Source organism: Quercus robur, chromosome 4, assembly GCF_932294415.1.
Source record: "Quercus robur chromosome 4, dhQueRobu3.1, whole genome shotgun sequence".
NCBI lineage: Eukaryota > Viridiplantae > Streptophyta > Magnoliopsida > Fagales > Fagaceae > Quercus > Quercus robur.
In genome coordinates, this window is record NC_065537.1 from 78,245,318 (window position 1) to 78,265,708 (window position 20,391).

At 35.2% G+C, this 20,391-nt stretch overlaps 1 protein-coding gene and 1 pseudogene across 1 annotated transcript; both read left to right on the plus strand.

Moving 5' to 3' along the window:
- Positions 1-4,566: 4,566 nt before the first annotated feature.
- Positions 4,567-14,016, plus strand: LOC126722681 (alpha-glucosidase-like; annotated as a pseudogene).
- A 2,359-nt stretch (positions 14,017-16,375) lies between these two features.
- LOC126723845 (uncharacterized) lies at positions 16,376-20,060 on the plus strand. Its single transcript, XM_050427766.1, has 5 exons — positions 16,376-16,774; positions 17,652-17,729; positions 18,699-18,798; positions 19,089-19,231; positions 19,718-20,060. Exons 1-5 carry the CDS (start codon positions 16,439-16,441, stop codon positions 19,925-19,927), a joined length of 867 nt encoding a protein of 288 aa, XP_050283723.1. The 5' UTR covers positions 16,376-16,438; the 3' UTR covers positions 19,928-20,060.
- The last annotated feature ends 331 nt before the right edge of the window (positions 20,061-20,391 follow it).

A 20,391-nucleotide genomic window follows, 5' to 3' on the forward strand; every position in this document is an offset into this window, starting at 1 on the left:
AAAAACTTCACAAATTGAATTTTCGTGAATGGAAAAAAGAGAAGAAGACAGTGAATTTGTTTCTAAAAAAAACAACTAATATAGAAATATAAAATATAACTATAGATTCCAATGTCATTATATTAACATCCAACACTTGATGTACGTACCTATAATTTCATGTGCGAAGTAAACATGTAAAATGTGAAATGTACAATAAAGAGTATGTAAAATCAATGCCCTTAGTATTTAGAAGTGAGATTCCAAGTAAATCGTTTTTGCTTTCTATAAACACTGTTGTCAATTGCATATTTGGAAGCCCTTGCTAGATTGTTTTATCATATATCTTGAAGTATGGCTTCGAATTCTTATAAAAACAACTTAATCAACAAACAGAGAAGTAATGTGACCATTAAGTAATGAGCCTTCCAATCTCCTATCCTTAAACTAAATATAATATCAAAGTTCCTCAAAACATGTTAGCCAAACTTTATGGTTGCATAACAAATGGTTTTCTACACCAAGGGAGAAATCATCTTATGTATCATTCGCTAAAGAACTAGGAAAATAGAGCACGTAATAAGGCAAAAAAAAATCCACAATCACAAATCCACAATTCTTTTAATAATATATGTAGATAAGTATGGTGATTCGGGATTGATGGAGTACTTTGACTTTTGCATTTACTTAATTTGTATCTTTAAATTGTAGTTCTTAAATATAATGTTTTATACTATCTTATAATGCGTATATTGCAAGATAGGGTAATAGACAAATTATTTTTTAAAGAAAAAATCAACCTATTGCAACAAGGTTGTTTGTTGTAAGAAGCTGACATTTTTCACAAAACCTTTGAAGCAATAAGCTATTGCCACAAAGTTATTTGTTGTAATAAAGAAGTTATTGCATCAACTTGTTTGTTGCAATATTTAGGATTTATTGCATCAAGATTTTTTTGTTGTATAAACCTATTGCCTCGAAGTTTATTGCAATGGCTTGCAACAACTTTTTCGTCGTTGCAATAATACCTTATTGCAACGACTTTGTAGTTATTGCAACGATTTTTTCCGTTGTAATAGACCTTTTTTCTTGTAGTGGTAATACCATTAGAATATATGTACACGCCAGATACATGTTAATATCATCAAATATCGTCAAAGTATATGCTAATGATACTTTTTTTTTTTTGGATAAATACTAATGATACTTAATATGTACCAATACCTAATACATGTAATACCATCAGAATATATGTACAAATACCTCGTACTAATATCTAATATATGGTAATACCTTGTGGTAATACCAGTAGATATGGTAAAGTAAAACTAAGTAATGTACTAAAATCTGCAACTATAAAATGGTATATAAATGGTCTCCCAAAACATGATGGTATATGGACTCGTGGATATCAAAACCTGCAAAAGAAAAATGAGACAAAAAATAATAGTTAGATGATACTGGATGATAAACATAATGAATATACAAGCATAGATTACCGTTCCCAACATACTTTAATGATGATTTGAATGATGAACCGCAATAATGTTTTTACAAACCTTAACATGTTGAATCTTGTTTTCCTATTATCACTATATAAAATATGCTTATGCCATGTTTGGAACAATTTAGCATGCTCATGTGTTAGCACGAAATGGCAAACTTAGGTACTAATCAGACTCAACAATGTGTTTAGATTTTTTTTTTTTTTTTTTTTTTTTTTGAGAACCATGTGGAAATTGAGTTGGTAAAATAAAAAATTCATAAGACAATACTTTATTAGTTTACTAAATGGTATTTTATTTTGGATTTGATAGTGACTTTAAAAAGTAGAGCCTATAGTTTCAAAAGTAACAAATTAAATAAAATAAACATTGGAATTAAAAAAAAAAAAGTATAGCCTATATTTTCAAAAGTAACAAATTAAATAAATATTTGAGTTAGTGCAATGGTGCTCTTAAAAAAACATGTTTTACACCCTATAAGTTAAGAGGTATAACAAATTGAACCATTTATCTTATAACTATAAATTAAACATTGGAATTTAAAAAGAAACAAAGTATAGCCTATAGTTTCAAAAATAACAAATTAAATATATATATATATATATATATATATTTTGTGTTAGTGCAATGGTGCTCTTAAAAAAATGTTTTGCACCCTATAAGTTAAGAGGTATGAAAAATCGAACCATTTAATTTCATAACTAATAAATTAAACATTGGAATTAAAAAGAAAAAAGAAAAAAAAAGTATAGCCTATAGTTTCAAAAGTAACATGAGTTATAGAATTGTGCTCATAAAAAAAATATGTTTTGCACCATATAAGTTAAGAGGTATAACAAATTGAACCATGTAATTTCATAACTAATAAATTAAACATAAAAAATTTAAAAGAAACAAAGTATAGCCTATAGTTTCAAAAGTAACATAGTTAAAAAATTTAAAAGAAACAAAGTATAGCCTATAGTTTCAAAAGTAACATAGTTAAATAATGGTGCTCATAAAAAAAAAAAAGTTTTGAGCTCTCTGTCGTCGCTTTCGACTTCGAGCTCTTCATTGACACTTTTGACTTTGACGTCTCCGCCATTGTCTTCTTCTTCTTTGCACCATGCGTAGTCGCCTTGTGGAACTTCAAATCACAACGACACCAATACACCGTCTCGCACCATCGGCATTGCTTGGAGTCCTTGCAATGAAACCGACAGTTGTGGGACTCCATTTCCGAATCCTTGTTGAATTTCATCTCACTGCACCGGTAACATATGAGTAAATTGCCGTGGTGTGAATGGCCACTACGCTTCGTCGCCTTCAACCGCTTCGTTGCCTTCGACCGCTTTGTTGGTGGCGCCATGAGCAACTGAGTGAGAGCACAAAGTGAGTATGAGAGTAGTGGGTTGAGTTAGGTCTAAATTTGAAAATTGCAACGATTAAATAATCGGTGTTTCTCAATATATAATATGGCGGGAACTCGGTTCCTTCTAGATGATGACACATGTCGGCATATTTATGGATCTAGTTTTACATCAAGTCTATTGGCAACAAGGAATTAAGGCCATAATTTAATCAACAAACAATAAAAATCTCTTTTGCACTTTGAGGGTTAAAAACTCAAGATTCTTTGGAAAGAAAAAGGCATAATTTCTATATACTGAGAATGTGTGAGAATTATCTTGTTTTTATTTGGAATACTTGTCACTACTTTTATTAGGTCTAATTGCTGTTAAGATACTTCAATTTAAAAAAAAAAAAAAATTTATTATCAAATTGATCCCGTTACTTTTCTTGTGTGTAAAACGCGTTAATTTTATTAGTTTAATTTTAATGAGTGGATCATTGTTGCGTTCAAGTTTTCCTCCATTTTAAATGTTCTTACTTATCATCTCTATAATTTCTAAAAGTTGGAACATAATATTTATGGTTGATTACGCTCCCGCTAAGTCACATCAGAGTAGTATTTTGATCTAATTTGGTCCAATTAGTCCATTTGGTCCACATTGATCACTTTGACCCATTTTAGTCTATTTGGTCTATTCGGTCCAATCTGGTCCATTGGGTCAACTTGAACAAATATGGTAAAATATATACTAGTTTTGAGCCATAGCTACCCAATATATGCTTCTTACTCTAAACTCTTCATACTCTGTACCTAGCCAAACTCTCCAATCTCCATGCTATGTGCCCATGGGAGTTTTGTCAATTTTTGTGTAATTACAACCCAAACCCTCATCATCAATGAGAGCACTAAACTGAATGTTCTCACCCCAAGTAGGCCAGTGGTTTTGAAGTGATCCCCATTGCCCATGGAAAGAAACTGAGAAACGGCACTGTTTTCCCATACTTCTTGTACACAATTTGTTTTACACGGTTCAAAAATAATTGGGACCGTGACTTGATGAGGTCATGATTTTAGTTTTTTTTTTTTTTTTTTTTTGGATTGTGTAAAACTGTGTAAAACAGTTTGGTGTGTAATAAACACAGTTTGTCATAAAATGTGTCCTTTATTTGAATATTACAGATAAATATTTATATGAATTTTTTTTTCCTTTACTAAAAACGCATGTGTTAAAGGTTTTTATTTTTATTTTATTATTAAAAGTCTACGTTTTATTGTTATCTTTATACCAAAGTGGAATAAGATGTGAAAATTAATTATAGGATATTTTTTCATATAGAGTTTTTGAAAGAATATATAACTTATTGTCGAGGGAGTGTTCTAGATTTATCTTCATCAATAACTTAAATATATAGCAAATTAGTGTGAATTAGTGTTTTTTTTACTATTGTCATATGGCAAAAAGTAAAACCATGCATTTAAGTTTTAACAACAATTACATAGAATGAATGTATTACTTCATTTTCCTTTTTGAACAAAATATATTATTAATTTCCTTAGATTAGCAATACATTACCATTTTTCTATAAAAGAAAACACTTATGGAGCTATAAATATACACTGTAGTAAAGAACCATGCTCCAAAATCATCATCAAACAAAAGTAGAAATATGAAGGTACAACATGAATAGACCAAAAGCATCTCATCCTCATTATGAGTTTCAACTTTTTTTCTAATTACTTTGTTTTTTTATTTGTCACTTTGCACCATCAAATGCACAACACCAAAATCAAACAGTTGGTTTTGGCTATGACATTAGATCAGTTAAAATTGATCATTCTGGTAAGTCATTGACTGCTTCTCTAAGCCTCATTCACAGCTCCTCCATCTATATATGGACCTGATATTCAAAATCCCACCCTCACTGCCAGGTAAAGTTTATTTTAAACTGATTCTTCTACTAATAAGATTGCATTTTTGTCGTATGTAAACTTTTCAGGATAAATGGCGGTGAATAAAATGATATTGTAATACTTTAGTTTTGTCACAATAATACAATATACATTTCCAACATTACTGTGTTTCAACTTTTTTGTTTTTAATTAAAAAAAAAATCTTTATTTAGTGGAGGTTTCTTGTCCAGTGGCATTACTAATTAAATATCTTATATTCTAAAGTTAAAAAAATTGTATTTTTTTGAATTTATAAGATCTCCAAGTGCTGATTTTGATTATAATAGTTTTTTTTTTTTTTTAAACGCCCTATAATATAGATAATTTTTTTTTTTAAGTGTTACGTTAATAATTCTTAAAAATATAAGATATATGAGAATTTTTTTTTTTTTTTTTTTAATTTTGGATAGGAGATATATGAGAATTAATATATCATAAGGTTATGAATTCTCACATTCTACGAGAAATGTAATATTTGTGGTATTAACATTTGAATTCTATCAAAATCAAACAAATAGACATAAGTTGTTATGAATTCTCGAAAATTAACATTTGATCCCAAATTCATGCATATCAAAAGATACCCTAATCGGACTTTTTTATTGTTTGTGTACTAGCTAAGTTTTTCTTACGTTTAAGATCTTCCATAATTATTAGGAACAAGTCCTTTTCCAAAAAAAAAAAAAAAAAAAAAAAAAAAAAAAAAAAGAACAAGTCTATCGTGTAATTTCTAAAATCTTAATAATTCATTTTGAATTGAATGAATTGGATTTTACCATGATATTTTTTTTTTGAGATCCAAACAATAAAAATTTCATTAATGGCAATCAAACACGTACAAAAAATGGGCCCAGGGAGGTGCCCACATATGGGTTGGCTACAGTATATTATAGGAAATTACACATGCAAGCACAGTGAAGCAACGTAGAAAACTAGTTTTGTCCCTGTGTGTCCATGAGCCGCTGGTATTCTTCAAGCAGTCCACTCGCCATGTTTGCAATCACCTTTGGGTTAGTTTGGTAGTGTTGGAAGTAAAATTTGTTTCTCACCGTCCATATCGCCCATGCTGTGACAGCCCATTTCTCCAACTCCTGTTGACTGAGCTTTCTCTGCATTTGCCGAAATAAAATGAAGAAGTCGCTGGCCACGTTGTTGCACTTCTGAGTTCGGCCACTGAACAAAGCCCGCACATTTTGAGCGAATGGGCATTCCCATAGGATATGGTGCACAGTCTCAGTTTGTTGAAGGCAAAGTTCGCACCGTCACCGTGTATCCACATTCACTCGGCGTTGATGCAGCTTGTCCCTAGTTGGAAGGCAGTTCGAACAAGCTTTCCAGGGGAACATCCTGACCTTCGGCGGCACTTTCAAATCCCAGACTTTGTTCCAGGTTGGCCCATCATCCCAAGCAGCAGAGTGCTCCGCCCAAGTTTGCGTACTGGTGCGAAGAGTGACTCGGTATGCAGTTTTAACCAAGAATTTTTAGGCCGCATTTTCAGTCCATACTAGCGTGTATTGGGACTGCAAATGGTCGAGTGGTATTGTTAGGATCTCCTCCCTCGTCCTCTGGCTAAATATGGCTTCAAGCTTCCCTCGGTCCCACTGTTTGGTGTCTTCGTCTATGAGTTCGCAAACTCTCATGTCCAACGCTGCCTTTGTCAGTGGTATTGGCTTGTGTGTGAACCATTTATGAGTGTACACCCCAATTGTTTTGCCATTTCCCATCCGCCACCTTGAGCCTCTAAAGATTATGTCCCTTGCTACCAAAAGGCTTCTCCAAACAAAAGAAGGATTGCTCCCTACATCAGCCATCATGAAGGAGCTGTTTGGAAAATATTGAGCCTTGTATACCTTGTAAAATAGCGAGTTGGTGTCATGGATTAGTCTCCATGCTTGCTTGGAAAGCATTGCCAAATTAAAGGAATGGAGGTCACGAAAGCCCATTCCCCCCTTCTTTTTTTGTGTGCAAAGTTTTTTCCAATTTATCCAGTGGATCTTCCTTTCTTCTTTTGTTTGCCCCCACCAATACTTTGCCAACAAAGAGTTGATGTTATCACATGTGGATTTGGGCAATTTGAAAATGCTCATAGCATATGTGGGGATTGCTTGCGCCACCATTTTAATTAGAACCTCACGGCAAGCCTTTGAAATGAACTTCTCTTTCCACCCCATCACCCGTTTTGTAATATTCTCTTGTAGGTCTTTAAAAGTGGTCACTTTTGATTTTCCACTAGCCATAGGCAAAGCCAAGGTACTTGTCAGTTTGTGTCATTATTTTTCCTCCCAACATTTGCTGGATCAATGTTCTAACTTCCAGCTTTGTATTCTTAATAAAAAACAAGGCTGTCTTTTGGTGATTGATGGCTTGACCCGAGGCCGATTCATATTGGCCCAAAATATGTAATAGCTATTGCCATTCACCTACTGTGGCTTTACAGAAAAGGAGGCTGTCATCGGTGAATAGGAGATGGGATAAGCATACCCCATGTTGACTTGACAAGATTCCATGTAACACCCGAGTTTCAACAACTTTCCTTAACAATGCCGAGAGGCCTTCAGCACATAGAAGGAATAGGTATGGAGATAATGGGTTTCCTTGCCTAATACCCCTAGATTGAGTAATGAAGCCCCTTGATTCACCATTAATTAGGACGGAATGAGAGGCTGTTGTGGCAGTCTCCATGGCTACTTGCACCCATCTTTGGTCAAATCCTAGTTTGCACATAATATTCTGCAAAAAATTCCAATCCACTCAGTCATAGGCTTTGCTAATGTCAAGCTTGACCGCCATGTGCCCTTTCTTCTATTTCTCATTCTGTGTAGTAGCTCATATGCAACTGTTATGTTATTAGTAATAAGCTGGTTTGGCACAAATGCACTCTAAGATTCAGAAACAACGTTAGGCAAAATATATTTTAATCGATTTGCAATAACCTTGGAAATTATCCGCGAGACAACAATGGGTCTATAGTCCGCTAAGTGTGTGGGGTCCTTTTTTGGGATTAGGACAATGTGTGTATGGTTCATTTTCTTCAACATATGACCCGAGTGCAAAACTGATAAGACAGCTTCAGTGACATCATGACCTACAATATGCCAATATTTCTGAAAGAAGAAGAGCGACATACCATCTGGCCCCCGGCACTTTTGAAGGGTGCATTTGGAAAAGGGTAGTTCGGACTTCATTAGGAGTGTACCACTGGGTGAGTCTGTCATTCATTTGTGGGGTGACACGTCTTTCAACTGATTGTAAAACACCTTTAATATTGTCTTTTGGGGTTGCTACAAATAGGTCCTAGAAGTATGATTCAACCATCTTGGTAATACCATCCTCCGTAATGCACCACCTACCCTCGCTATCGAATACACCAGGGATATGGTTTTTGCGTCGACGTTGGTTGGCTCGATTATGGAAATACTTCGTGTTCTTGTCTCCGGTAGGTAGCCATATTGATCGAGACCTTTGTCGCTAGAATAGCTCATCTTGGTGAATTAGGTTGCTAATGTCGGCTTTGATTTCTTTGATCAAGCTGATACAGTTGGCATTATTTGCAAGCAAAGCTCCTCCAATAATTTTTGTTTTGCCTGCAATTGCATGTTAGAGGACCCAAAGACCTCACGGCCCCAATCAACTAGAGCAAACTTGCATTTTTTTATTTTTTCGAAAAGCCTCGCCATTGGGTTGCCAGGGGTCACCTCAGCCTCCTAAGCCATTTGGATGACATTCACACAGTCAGGGTGAGTGGCCCATCTCTCTTTAAAACGTTGTGGTTTTTTTTTTTTTTTTTTTTTTTTTTCTTTCTGGCCTGCCTCTGGGATTGTATGGTGATGAGTATTGGTATATGATTAGAATACGCTACTTGTAGGTGAGTGACATGGCTATGAGGGAACTTATCTCTCCATTCCATCGTGGCACATGCCCTATCCAATCTTTCCTGCACATAATCATCCCTCTCACGACCATTATTCCAAGTAAAGAGATTACCTTAGAAGCCCAGGTCCACCAATCTGCAATGTAGAAGCGCCGTTTGAAAGTGCTGCATTGGGGCCAGTGGCTTTGGTAGTCGACCTTGCTTCTCTTATGATTGCAGGATCTTGTTAAAATCCCCAAAGCAAAGCCAGGGTGCTAAGTGTCTAGAGTGGAGATGTTTCAAGAGTTTCCGTGAATCTTGTTTTCATTGCTCCTCAGGCCATCCGTAAAAACTTGTAAATCTCCATGGGTTTGCCGGGTCATCCATAATAAGTGCATCAATATGATTCAAGGTAAAAGTTTGGACATGCAACTCAATTTCCTCCATCCATAATAATGCCAACCCTCCACTTCGACGAATACTAGGTATCGTAAACATATATCGATATGGTAAACCAGCTTGAATCTGTTTCATCTCTGATACGGACTGTTTTGTTTCTATAAGAAACAAGATTTTGGGAGCTTTTTCCGTCGCAAGGTGAGAGAGCACATCCACTGCACGTTGGTTCCGAAACCCCCAACAGTTCTAACTCATGATTTTCATTGTTCTCGGCAGGGCTGTCCAGCAGCCTCCACCGTTTTGATAGTGATATTTTCTGGGTTACACTCCATGGCTTTACTTCTCTTCTCATTTTGTTTCAGTTCTTCTTCCAGAGGTAGGTGGTCCTCAGGTTGGTTTCTTTTCAAGTTGCGGCTTGTAGCTCCTCTAGGGTCTGTGTGGGTTTGGGTTGTTGTGTGGCGTATTATTTTATTCCCAGAAGTTTTATTCCTGAGGTACGTGGCTTGTGTTTCTTGCCCATGCTGGGTAGTCTCTCATGTGGCTGATTTAAGTGAGTTGAAAGTGGGTCACGTGCCATTTGTTCATCATACTTGACTGGCACATTGATGAGGCTTGGGTCCAACATATCGGATGTAATAACTCCCGACCCATTAATCTCCATTCCCATGATTTCAGGTTGCTTAGTTGTCTGCAAAACTGGTCTGTGGGATTCATTAATGCTTTTAATGCCATTGACGCCAGCAGTCTCCACGTGGGTTGTGGTTGTGCTCCAAGGACCGTTGTTCAGTACCCATGTCAGTTGGCTCTCTAGTTTGAATCTAAACTGAAACAGCCACTCTCCCACGTCCACAATCCGCAAATCATTCCCTAGTTTCCACACCGACCATAATAGTGCCTTTGCCGCTCTCTGGTTGTATGGACAAGTAGTAAGGAAACGGCCTAATAGGGTGAGGGAACAGTCTTCAATGGTTTACTCTCTACTGGTTGACCGAATGTGCACTACTTCGCCTTCTTCCTCCGTGAGTTGAATGTTTTGTAATCGCTCAATGAAATCTTGGTCCATGTTATGTTTTTGCAAGTCCACTGTTTTTACACATTGGAAAGGAAAGCTCCTACGTAGAGGAGAAGTGGATATCCTGTTTTAATGTATATAGAACAGGAGAAAGGAAAGCTCAACTAAGAGTGAGAGAGAGAGTTTTTCTTTACCATGATATTAACATCAAATAAAAAAGTTGACTTTTTTATATAAAAAGAGTTGATCATTACTATTTTGCTATCTGTTTAAATTATTGATGTTGTGGTGCTATTTAATATTTTCAAAATGAGTGAATAGAATTTTTGAGGATCCTATTATTCATAACTAGAAAGAAAGCCTTAACCAATTTCCACTGATCACTTGCTCTACTTCTATGCAGCTTTCAAACAAAAGATAGATTGAGAATCAGAATCACAGATTCTGACCGACAAAGATGGGAGATCCCACAAGACATCATTCCCTTGCCAAACCAAACTCAGCATTCACCTTTAGACCTTCTAAACCCACCACCCCAAAGCCTCAATATCTCTGACCCCAACTCTGACCTCATCTTCAACCTCCACAACATCACCCCTTTTGGCTTCACTATGGCCCGCCTGCTCCTCCGGCGATGTCCTCTTCGACACCTCACCCGACGTGTCCAACTCCAGCACTTTCTTGGTCTTCAAGGATCAATATCTTCAACTCTCTTCCTCACTTCCACTAAACAGGTCCTCCTTATATGGCTTGGGAGAACACACAAAGAGCACTTTCAAGTTGATTCCTAATCAGACTTTTACGTTGTGGAATGCTGACATTCCTAGCTCGAGAACCGATACCAACCTCTATGGTTCCCATCCCTTTTACATTGATGTCAGGTCGCCTACAGCGGATGGAAAGGTGAAAGCTGGAACTAGTCATGGAGTTTTACTGCCAAACAGCAATGGCATGGATGTAACATATGGTGGTGATTGAATTACATACAATGTCATTGGTGGGGTTCTTGATTTGTACATTTTTGCTGGGCCATTGCCTGAAACTATTGTCCAGCACTATAGAGAGCTCATTGGCCGCCCTGCACCAATGCCATATTGGTCATTTGGTAAGTTATTCAATTAAGACTTTCTTTTGTATCATTGTTCGTCACTAAGGTATCCTTTGAAAGTCTATGGACATAATTTTTGTGCCACAACTTTGATGTAATCGATTGTGAGTGGTAAAAGAAAAAACATGAACCCATGTACAAGTGATTGTCTACTACTCACAATTGACCACATCATAATTGTGACAAAAATTATAACATAAAGTTGTGATAGTAGAACTATTACAGTTATTGAGGTATTTCTTATTTTTAAGTATACTTTAGATATCCTTAGGCTCTTTGTTGTAATTTTTCATGTGCATGCTTTATTGACGTGGCCTTAATTTTGGCTTTGGTTTCCTTTCCTAACAATTTGTTTGTGAGCTTAGACTTGAAGATTTTCTCTTTGGTGTGTCATTCTTATTACTAATATATAATTATCTTGATTTTAGTTCTTAATTCAAGCTTACTTATGTTATGTTATGTAAAGGTTTTCATCAATATCGATATGGCTACAAGAATGTTTCTGAACTTGGAGTGGTTGCTGGGTATGCGAATGCTAGTATACCTCTAGAAGTAAGGTGGACGGACATAGATTACATGGATGAGTAAAAGCTTTTCACACTTGATCCTGTCAACTTTCCAGTTGACCAATTGAAAATTTTTCTTGACACACTTCACCAAAATGGTTAAAAATATGTTCTCATTGTTGATTCTGGTATGTGGTAGTAATTAAACACAATCTTTATTTTCATCAGCAAGAACTTCTACACCTTTGTCCTTCTAGCTTCTTTGGTTGTTGTCACTTATTAAAATATTATTTGCGGTACCATTTTAATTAACTGTATTTTGAAAGTACCTAATAATTACTCATCGTTCATAAGTATTTAGGTAGATCTTACTCATATGTATGGAGCATACGAGAGAGGTTTAGAAACTGATATCTATCTAAGATGTGATGGTTCACCCTACGAAGGAAAAGTTTGGCCCGGGCCAGTTTACTTCCCTGATTTTCTAAATCCATTGACTAAATATTTTTGGGGTGGTGAGATCATATGATTCCGAGATGTTGTTCCTGTTGATGGTAATTGGCTGGACATGAATGAGATAGCTAATTTTGATGCTGCTCCTGCCACACCAAATTCTACTCTTGATGACCCTATGGCAGCAAGCGGCCCATCATTAGCAAAACTATTCCTCCAGCGGCCCTACACTATGGCAACATTGCAGAGTATAATGTCCATAACTTGTTTGGACTGTTAGAAGCCAAAGCAACTTTTGTTAGTTCTGGAAGGTACACAGCACACTGAACTGGAAACAATGCTGCTAATTGGAATGATATGGCATACTCAATTCTTTCCATTTTAAATTCTGGAATTTTTGGAATTCTAATGGTTGGAGCGGATATATGTGGCATTCTTGGCAATACAAATGAAGAACTCTGTCAACGTTGGATTCAGGTAACATTTTTAGGCACTTTAAATAATGAAAAATCTCATAAATATTGAACCATTTTGTTTTGGTTTACATAGCATTTGCAATCAACACCTATCTTACAAGTTTTAATTTTTTGCTATACAAAAAGACTATATCTTTCTACATCTAATACCATTTGTCAAATGAAGAAGCAAACTTTGAAACTTGCAATTGCTATATATTGAATATACAAGACAACATCATTCACAATGGTAACAATATAGGAGATTATAAAAACTAGTTCTTTAAAGTGTGAAATTTGTTAGTATTATGGCTGTGAATATTCAATATAATTTGCCTTTTTTTTTCCTTTTATCAAAGCTTATTGAGGAAAAAATATGTCTAAGTGCAACTAGGAGCCTTTTACCCCTTTTCAAGGGATCATTCCAACAAACACTCAAATCCTCAGGAGCTCTATCTTTGGGAATGAGTTGCTGCATTAGCCAGAAAGGCACTTGGACTCTGCTACTATCTGCTCCCTTAGTTGTACACTTTGATGTATGAGGCACACACAAAGGGGACCCCAATTGCATGGCCTCTTTTCTTCTCATTCACTGAGGATGTCAACACTTTGAAGTTCACTCACAATTCCTACTTGGGAAAGGTGTGTTGGTGTTACCTGTATTGAACCAAGCAGCAGTTTTTGTTGAAGCATATTTTCCTGCAGGGAACTGGTTTGACCTCTTTAACTCCTCAAATTTAGTGAGTGTGGATTCAAGAAAGAACATCACACTTGATGCACCACTAGATCATATAAACATTCATGTTCGGGAAGGCAACATTTTGGCCTTACAAGGAGAGGCCAATACAACCCAAGAAGCAAGGAAGACTGAATTCCAACTCTTGGTGGTAGTTAACAATAGTGGAAATAGCACTGGAGAAGTATTCTTGGATAATGGAGTTGATGTGGAGATGAGGAATGAAGGAGGCAATTGGACCCTAGTGAGGTCTAATGGAAGGGTAGTTGGGAATAATGTATTAGTTAGCTCACAGGTTGTGAATGGAGAATTTGCTCTAAGCCAAAAATGGGTCATTACCAATGTGACTTTCATAGGCTTCAGCAACTTTTTCATTAAAAATGAGTCTTATGGCACTATTTACACATTTAAAAATTATTTTGCTATAATATTTTCAATTTTCAGTTTTCAGTTTCAATAAAATAAGTTCTATCCAAACAGACTCTTTGTTTCAATGAAAGTACTCCCACTTAAATAAAATGCCTAATAAAAGATGGGCTTCTCAATGGAAACAAAAATTTTTGACATGTTAAATCTAAGATATTGCACAATCTACACAAAACATATATACCACTAAAAAAGCAAAAATTACTAGTTCAATGACTACTCCCAATGTATTGATCTAATGATAATCTTTGTTTAAATTTTTACTTAAGCAAGTGGTCACCATGTAGTTAAGAACTTGAGATGATGATTCTACATGCATCATTTTTGGTCGATTGATTTGGCTCGTTTGCTATTAATGCTTATCTAAAGAAAAGAAAATCCCTTTTCAATCCTCTTCCAAATAAAATCGTGCACACTATGTTTACACGTATCAATATTTATGTGGAGAAATCATTCAATCCACTAGTACGACAGTTTTAATAGAATCCAATGATCATGAAATTATTCGGCCTACTAGAGGAGTCTTCCCATCCAAAGATATCATGTCATTTGTTTTAATTAATTGAACCATAATCTTGGTCACTGCATCCCAAAAGAATAATTGTAACTCACATGATTCCTAACAGGAAAATATAGGATTCAATTTTGAGTTTTTGGATTTGGACTTAAAACAAATTTGACAAAGGTAAGAACCTATTGTTCTTCTTTTGATACGATTTGCCGGTGCCAAATGTGGTGGTGACAGAATGGGTAGTGCCATGGAAATGACTATCTTGATATTGGTTATGACATACAAGGGGGAGATGGAGGAAAGAAAGGCCAATGATAACATCAATAATTCTAGTACTACAACGCTTTATCACACCCTTATATACCATCATCTTATATAGCTAATGGTTAGTGGTGGAGAAAAAATGGTGATTTGTGTGAAAGTGAAAAATGGTGTGGTAGCTATTATAGTTCTAAAATACTCAAGATATCATTCATATATTTAGCTCTGATTTTTTTGGGATTCTCTACCAATCCGATCGAATGGTAAGATGGTGGGGGTGACGAAGTCCTATCCTGGACTCCTAGTGAACCTTTTTCTTCTTCTTCTTCTTCTTTTTGTTGGATGGAGTGATAAAGATTTTTTTTTTTTTTGAAAAACAAACACACACAGGGAAGAAGGAAATGGATTCTAACACAAAGGCACACTACAACCCCATTTAAAAGCCATGATAACTTTTAAGGGAAGGTGAGACAAATTATACTATACATAACACACTTTTTTAAGCATATGGGACAATTACCCTTTTTTTTTTTTAAAACAAACACACACACACAAGGGAGAGGGAGAGGGAGAGGGAAAGAGTTCTAATACAAAGGCATACCACAACTCCACTCAAAAGCCATCGTAACTTTTAAGGGAGTATGTGGCAAGTTATACTACATCTTTCCTTAACTATATCTAGATTTAAAAACATAATTTTGACCATGATAATAGCTTTGTCAATTTCTACTATATGAAACTCTTCTTTGACAGTAGGTTCTTTAACTAATTCAATTAATAAAGTATTTTTTTTAATATAAGATATAATTTCTATTCTATCATAATTTAAGTATATATATGTGTGAAACTTCTTCCTAGAGACTTGAACCCGCCCTTTTCCCCCACACTCCACAAATATTTATACTTGTGAAGTGACCACTGCACCAAGGGTATGCGGTGAGTAGTAAAGTATTTTATTTTCAAATAAGAGATTTATGATTCAAACTATGTATACATAAAATAAATTTTAATTAGTGTTTTAGTATAATAATGAAGAAAAATTTTATTAAAAAAATTATTTTAAGCAAATTTTCGATCTCAGTTTTGAAAAGCATAAAATTTTACTAATTAATGTTGGAAACCTAACAAATCAATAAATTAAGCATTCCACGCTCAAATATAACTTCTTCCTTTTTTTTTTTCTTTTTCTTTTTTTAATCGTTCTCAAAAATAAAAATAAAAAATGTAACTTTTTAAGGCCACAAAAGGTGAGAAATTATGAACCAATAACTATTGCTCTTTTATCATCAATCATGACAACGATGTTGCTGGGTCTCTGTTAGTAAAGCTCACCAAGCTTCCCTCCAAGAGCACGCACATCACATGCCAATTTCGAAAGCAACCACACAGAAATATTGTCAGATTCCGATCATTGTCTCGTTAAAACCCAGAAAGAAGAAAAATTAAGAAAGAAAAAATTGCAGCACAAACATGTGTTCCAATATGTGTGGATCATCTTCTCCTACTCACGCACCCCACCGCGCGTGTCATCCCACTTTCCTTGTCAAATTACTGGGCAAAATTTGCCGAATATCATGTTTTAAAACTTAAGAAAGTCAATTAATTAGATGAACTATTTTAGAACTTGAGTTTGGGCTGGAACTCGAATTTGACAAATTTGAGTTGAGTTCTAATATAGAATGATGCATACAGTTTGAAACTCGAGTTTTTCAAGTTCAAGTTCCAGCCCAATTTAAGTTTAACAAACTCAAGATCCGAAGACAGTTTACACTAATTAACTTTCGCAACATGCTATTTACCAAAAGAAATTTCTAGATACTATTTCAAATTTTGCCCAAATTACCGTTATTACCCGCCATCTATCGGTAAAAAAGAAAGAAAAAATACACAGCTTATTCCCAACCACGTCTTTTCCACTTCAAAATATCTCTCTCTCTCTCTCTCTCTCCCTACTATGGCTCTCTTCACTTCCATCTCCACTCCACAACTCTCCGTCTCCGTCTCGATCCGCCGCGGCGGCCGCCCTTTAAACAACCGCGGCCGCCTTTTGTATCCCTGTGCTTCTTTGAGCTCCTCACCATCATCATCATCATCACCATCTTCTGAGTCAAAACCATCATCACCAACAAAAGAGAGTACCATACTTTCATCTACCACTGGTTCTTCATCAAAACCGTTTGTTGTTGAGCCCTCTAGACCCCCAGACTCGAACCTCAACTACGCCCTTGCAAACCCAAATGGCAGCCCGATCTTCCGGTTTGTGAAGGGTGCTGAGTCCAACATTGAGAGGGTATATTGCTAATTCACCACTCCTTTTATTTTACTTGTTTTTTTTTTTTCAGTTGAATGCCAATAAATAAATAAATAAATAAAAAATAAAAAAGAAAGAAAAATTGATCTTAAGGGTAATTGTTTGTAGGAAAAGTTTGTGAATTCATGAAGCCAGTATAAGGTATATAGAAACTAGTAGCCATTTATAAAATTATTGGAATTGGGAAGTGACTGATTTGAATAAGATGTGTGAAAAAAAGCTGTTTATAGTGTTGGGTTTTTGCAGGTTAGTTGCTTGACTGATTGCTGCTGATAAATGATGTAATGAATGTAGTTTTACTGTCTAAAAATAAACAAAAGTTTTGGCAAAGCCGGGGAACAAACTTGATCAGTCACTGTCAGCGTCTCAGCACACCCTTCTTGAATAACTGAGATTATAATGTTATTGTAATTTTAGTTGTATTGGTACATGTTATTGGTATATCTACCTGTGATAAGTTCTTTGAAGATATGTCCTTATGCTAGTGAATGACTTAAGTTCCCTAATCAGAAGTCATTTTAATGCTAGTTGCTGCTCGCTCATATGGTCCTTCACTATGTCAATATAAGTTATCCGATGATATATTAGAATTACTCTACCAAAGATTGAGGTTTGATGTATAATTTTCATATATGGCTTCAGATTATGTGATCAATGAAAGGAAATTTTTTTTCATCAATTTAAATATGCAGAATTGCACACTATAAAAAATCTTTCCCCCTCTTCTTTTGCCTTTGTTGAGTTTTGAGGAAGTATCTATGTCAAACTAGTAGTGAACTTCTTCTATATCTTTTCAGATGTTTTATGCATATTCTAATCTTCTAAAAGCATTTCTTGCTTGTTAACTTCTGAGCAGACAATTTTTGACTTCCGCTTCTTGGCACTTTTGGCTGTTGGAGGCTCATTGGCCGGTTCACTCTTGTGCTTTCTGAATGTACTTTCCTTAACCCTATTCTTCTAAATAAATTACATGACAAACATTATGTTTTGTCAGCAATTTGTGTAAATTTATTTGCTCTTGAGCTTATGATATACGATGGTGATGGTGATGGAGGTTCTGGAATTATTTTGGTAGTAAATCAAATTTAGTTGAAAATATTTCTGTAGATTCTACACTTTTGTATGTCTCTTAAACAAGCCACATAGTCTTAATTGGAAGTTCTTGATGACCAAACATAATGACAAATCAGATATCTTATGCCTTCGAAGTAACCAACAGAAGAATAAGCAACTCTATCGATTTATAGACATGAGTAATCAAAACATACGAATGATGCCACTGTGATTCAGCATTCTTGGAATTTGTTGTAGACAACTCTGATTCTTCACTGCTGTTTCATTAACAAACAACATTTCGTCTTTCGTTTCCTCAATTTAATGATTCAAAATTGTGGTAAGTGTAGTAGCAGAAGCAAAGGCAATAAGATTTTTCTATAATGGCCCCTCAAACTAGTTGGGTAAGTGTAGGACACTATTCACCAAAAATCATTGGGAAGTTAACCATTCACCAAAAAATTGTTGGGAATTTTACTTTGTGCATAGAGTTATTATAATTCAAATTCTCTGCTAACAATTCCTTGAATAATCCTAAAAACCTGAATTTGTTGCACACCACAACGATTCATTTCCAAGGCATGATAGTAGCTATGAGCTGTGTAATATTTTAGGGTTTTCTTATAATTTATAGCAGGGCTTGCATACCCGAAACTTGTCTAATTATGTAAGGATATCCATTTAAGTCATACATAGATCTTATCAGAAGAGATTTTTTATTTTATGTTTTAATGGAGTTCCATATTTAATGAATCGCTGAAATTTAGATGCTGTGATGCTAATTGTATCTTAACATTGGATGTAATTATGTATTTTGTTGTATATATCTGATTACTTTAAATGTTTTTAGGGTTGCGTTTATATTGTAGAGGCATATAAAGTTTACTGGTCAAGCTGCGTCAAAGGGATTCATTCAGGACAGATGGTTCTACGACTAGTTGAAGCTATAGGTTAGATTCGCAGGAATTCCCTTCAGCATAATTTTTGTATTATTACTTTATATTATTGGAAGTATATTCTCCAATTATTTAGTTTGTTTATTGAAGAGTGTGTTTCAACATCATTTGTAACATGAATTATACATGATGTTGTCTTGTTTCTAAAAGTTATGTTGTTCTTTCTGCTGAAGAACTCTTTCCACCCACTTACATTTTGGCACAAGCATTGGTTACTCATCCATTCTTAACAATGTAGCTTTCTTTTGGAAACAAAATGATGTGAGAAAATGCAACTGATGCAGATGTTTATCTTGCTGGGACTGTCATGTTAATATTCGGTATGGGCTTGTATGGACTATTTATCAGTAATGTGCCCTCTGATGTGCCTGCTCCTCTTGATCGTTCCCTTAAAAGCTCTTCTTTGTTTGGAATGTTTGCTCTCAAGGTAATCCTAATTCCCTTTAAACAAAAGCTACTCTATTTGCAATTCTCTTAAGATATTTTCAGCACTTGAATGCATCAGACTCAATGAGATTGGTAACCAGGTGATGTAAAAGTGCTCTTTCCATCCTATTCATCAATACCCATGCTTCTTAACTTTTAATTTCCTGGTTAGAATATTAAATCTGACTAGACTCAATTGCATTATGCTTCATCACATGAGGCAGAACAAATAGATAATTTCATTGTGATTAGAACCCATGGAGGATGATATGCTTAGTTTTCTTAACTGATCACTTTCCAAAACATTTACAATAGAATGTAGAACTTGTGTTTATATACTTACTGACATGCTTTTCTGATCTCCTCCCATTAGAACATATAAGCTTTACCTAGATGGCCTCTCCCCCCCCCCCCCCCCCCCCCCACATTTTTATAATTGTTCTCTTCTTCTAATTTGAGCTCTTAAATGATTCTTATCAATTTGTAGGAGAGGCCTAAATGGATGAAAATTAGCTCACTTGATGAATTAAAGACAAAAGTGGGACACGTTATTGTCATGATTCTTTTAGTTAAGATGTTTGAGAGGAGCAAGATGGTTACAATCTCCACCGGTATGGATCTATTAAGTTATTCTGTATGTATTTTCTTATCATCTGCTTCTTTGTACATCCTTCATAATCTGCACAGACCAGAGTAGGGATTTGAGATATTTAATAGGAAAAAAAAATGTAATATTAGTTTATGCCTTGGAGCAGATGTTCTTGTTCCAAAAGAATGCTTATGGAGTTTTTGGAAGCTTCTTCCTGATAATTCTTACAAGAGTTGTATGACTCCTCCGTTTTATATAGCACTTGGGAAGTATATAATCACATTGTGGATGGTTTTGCAAAAGAACATAGCTGCCATCTTATGAAATACAATACATAGCTAAAATTATTTCAACAGAAATGAATACGAATTTCATACAACCAACTTAGCAGATGGGCCTCTTTTCTTTATTGACCTTAAATTGGTCGGATATATAGGATGAAGTGATTCCTGGAATGCAAATGATTTATCAGAGTACAAATAGACTCAACTCTGGGATTCTTTCTATATATATATATATATATATATATATATATATTTTATTATATATAAGTGCAAATTTTATTCAACCAA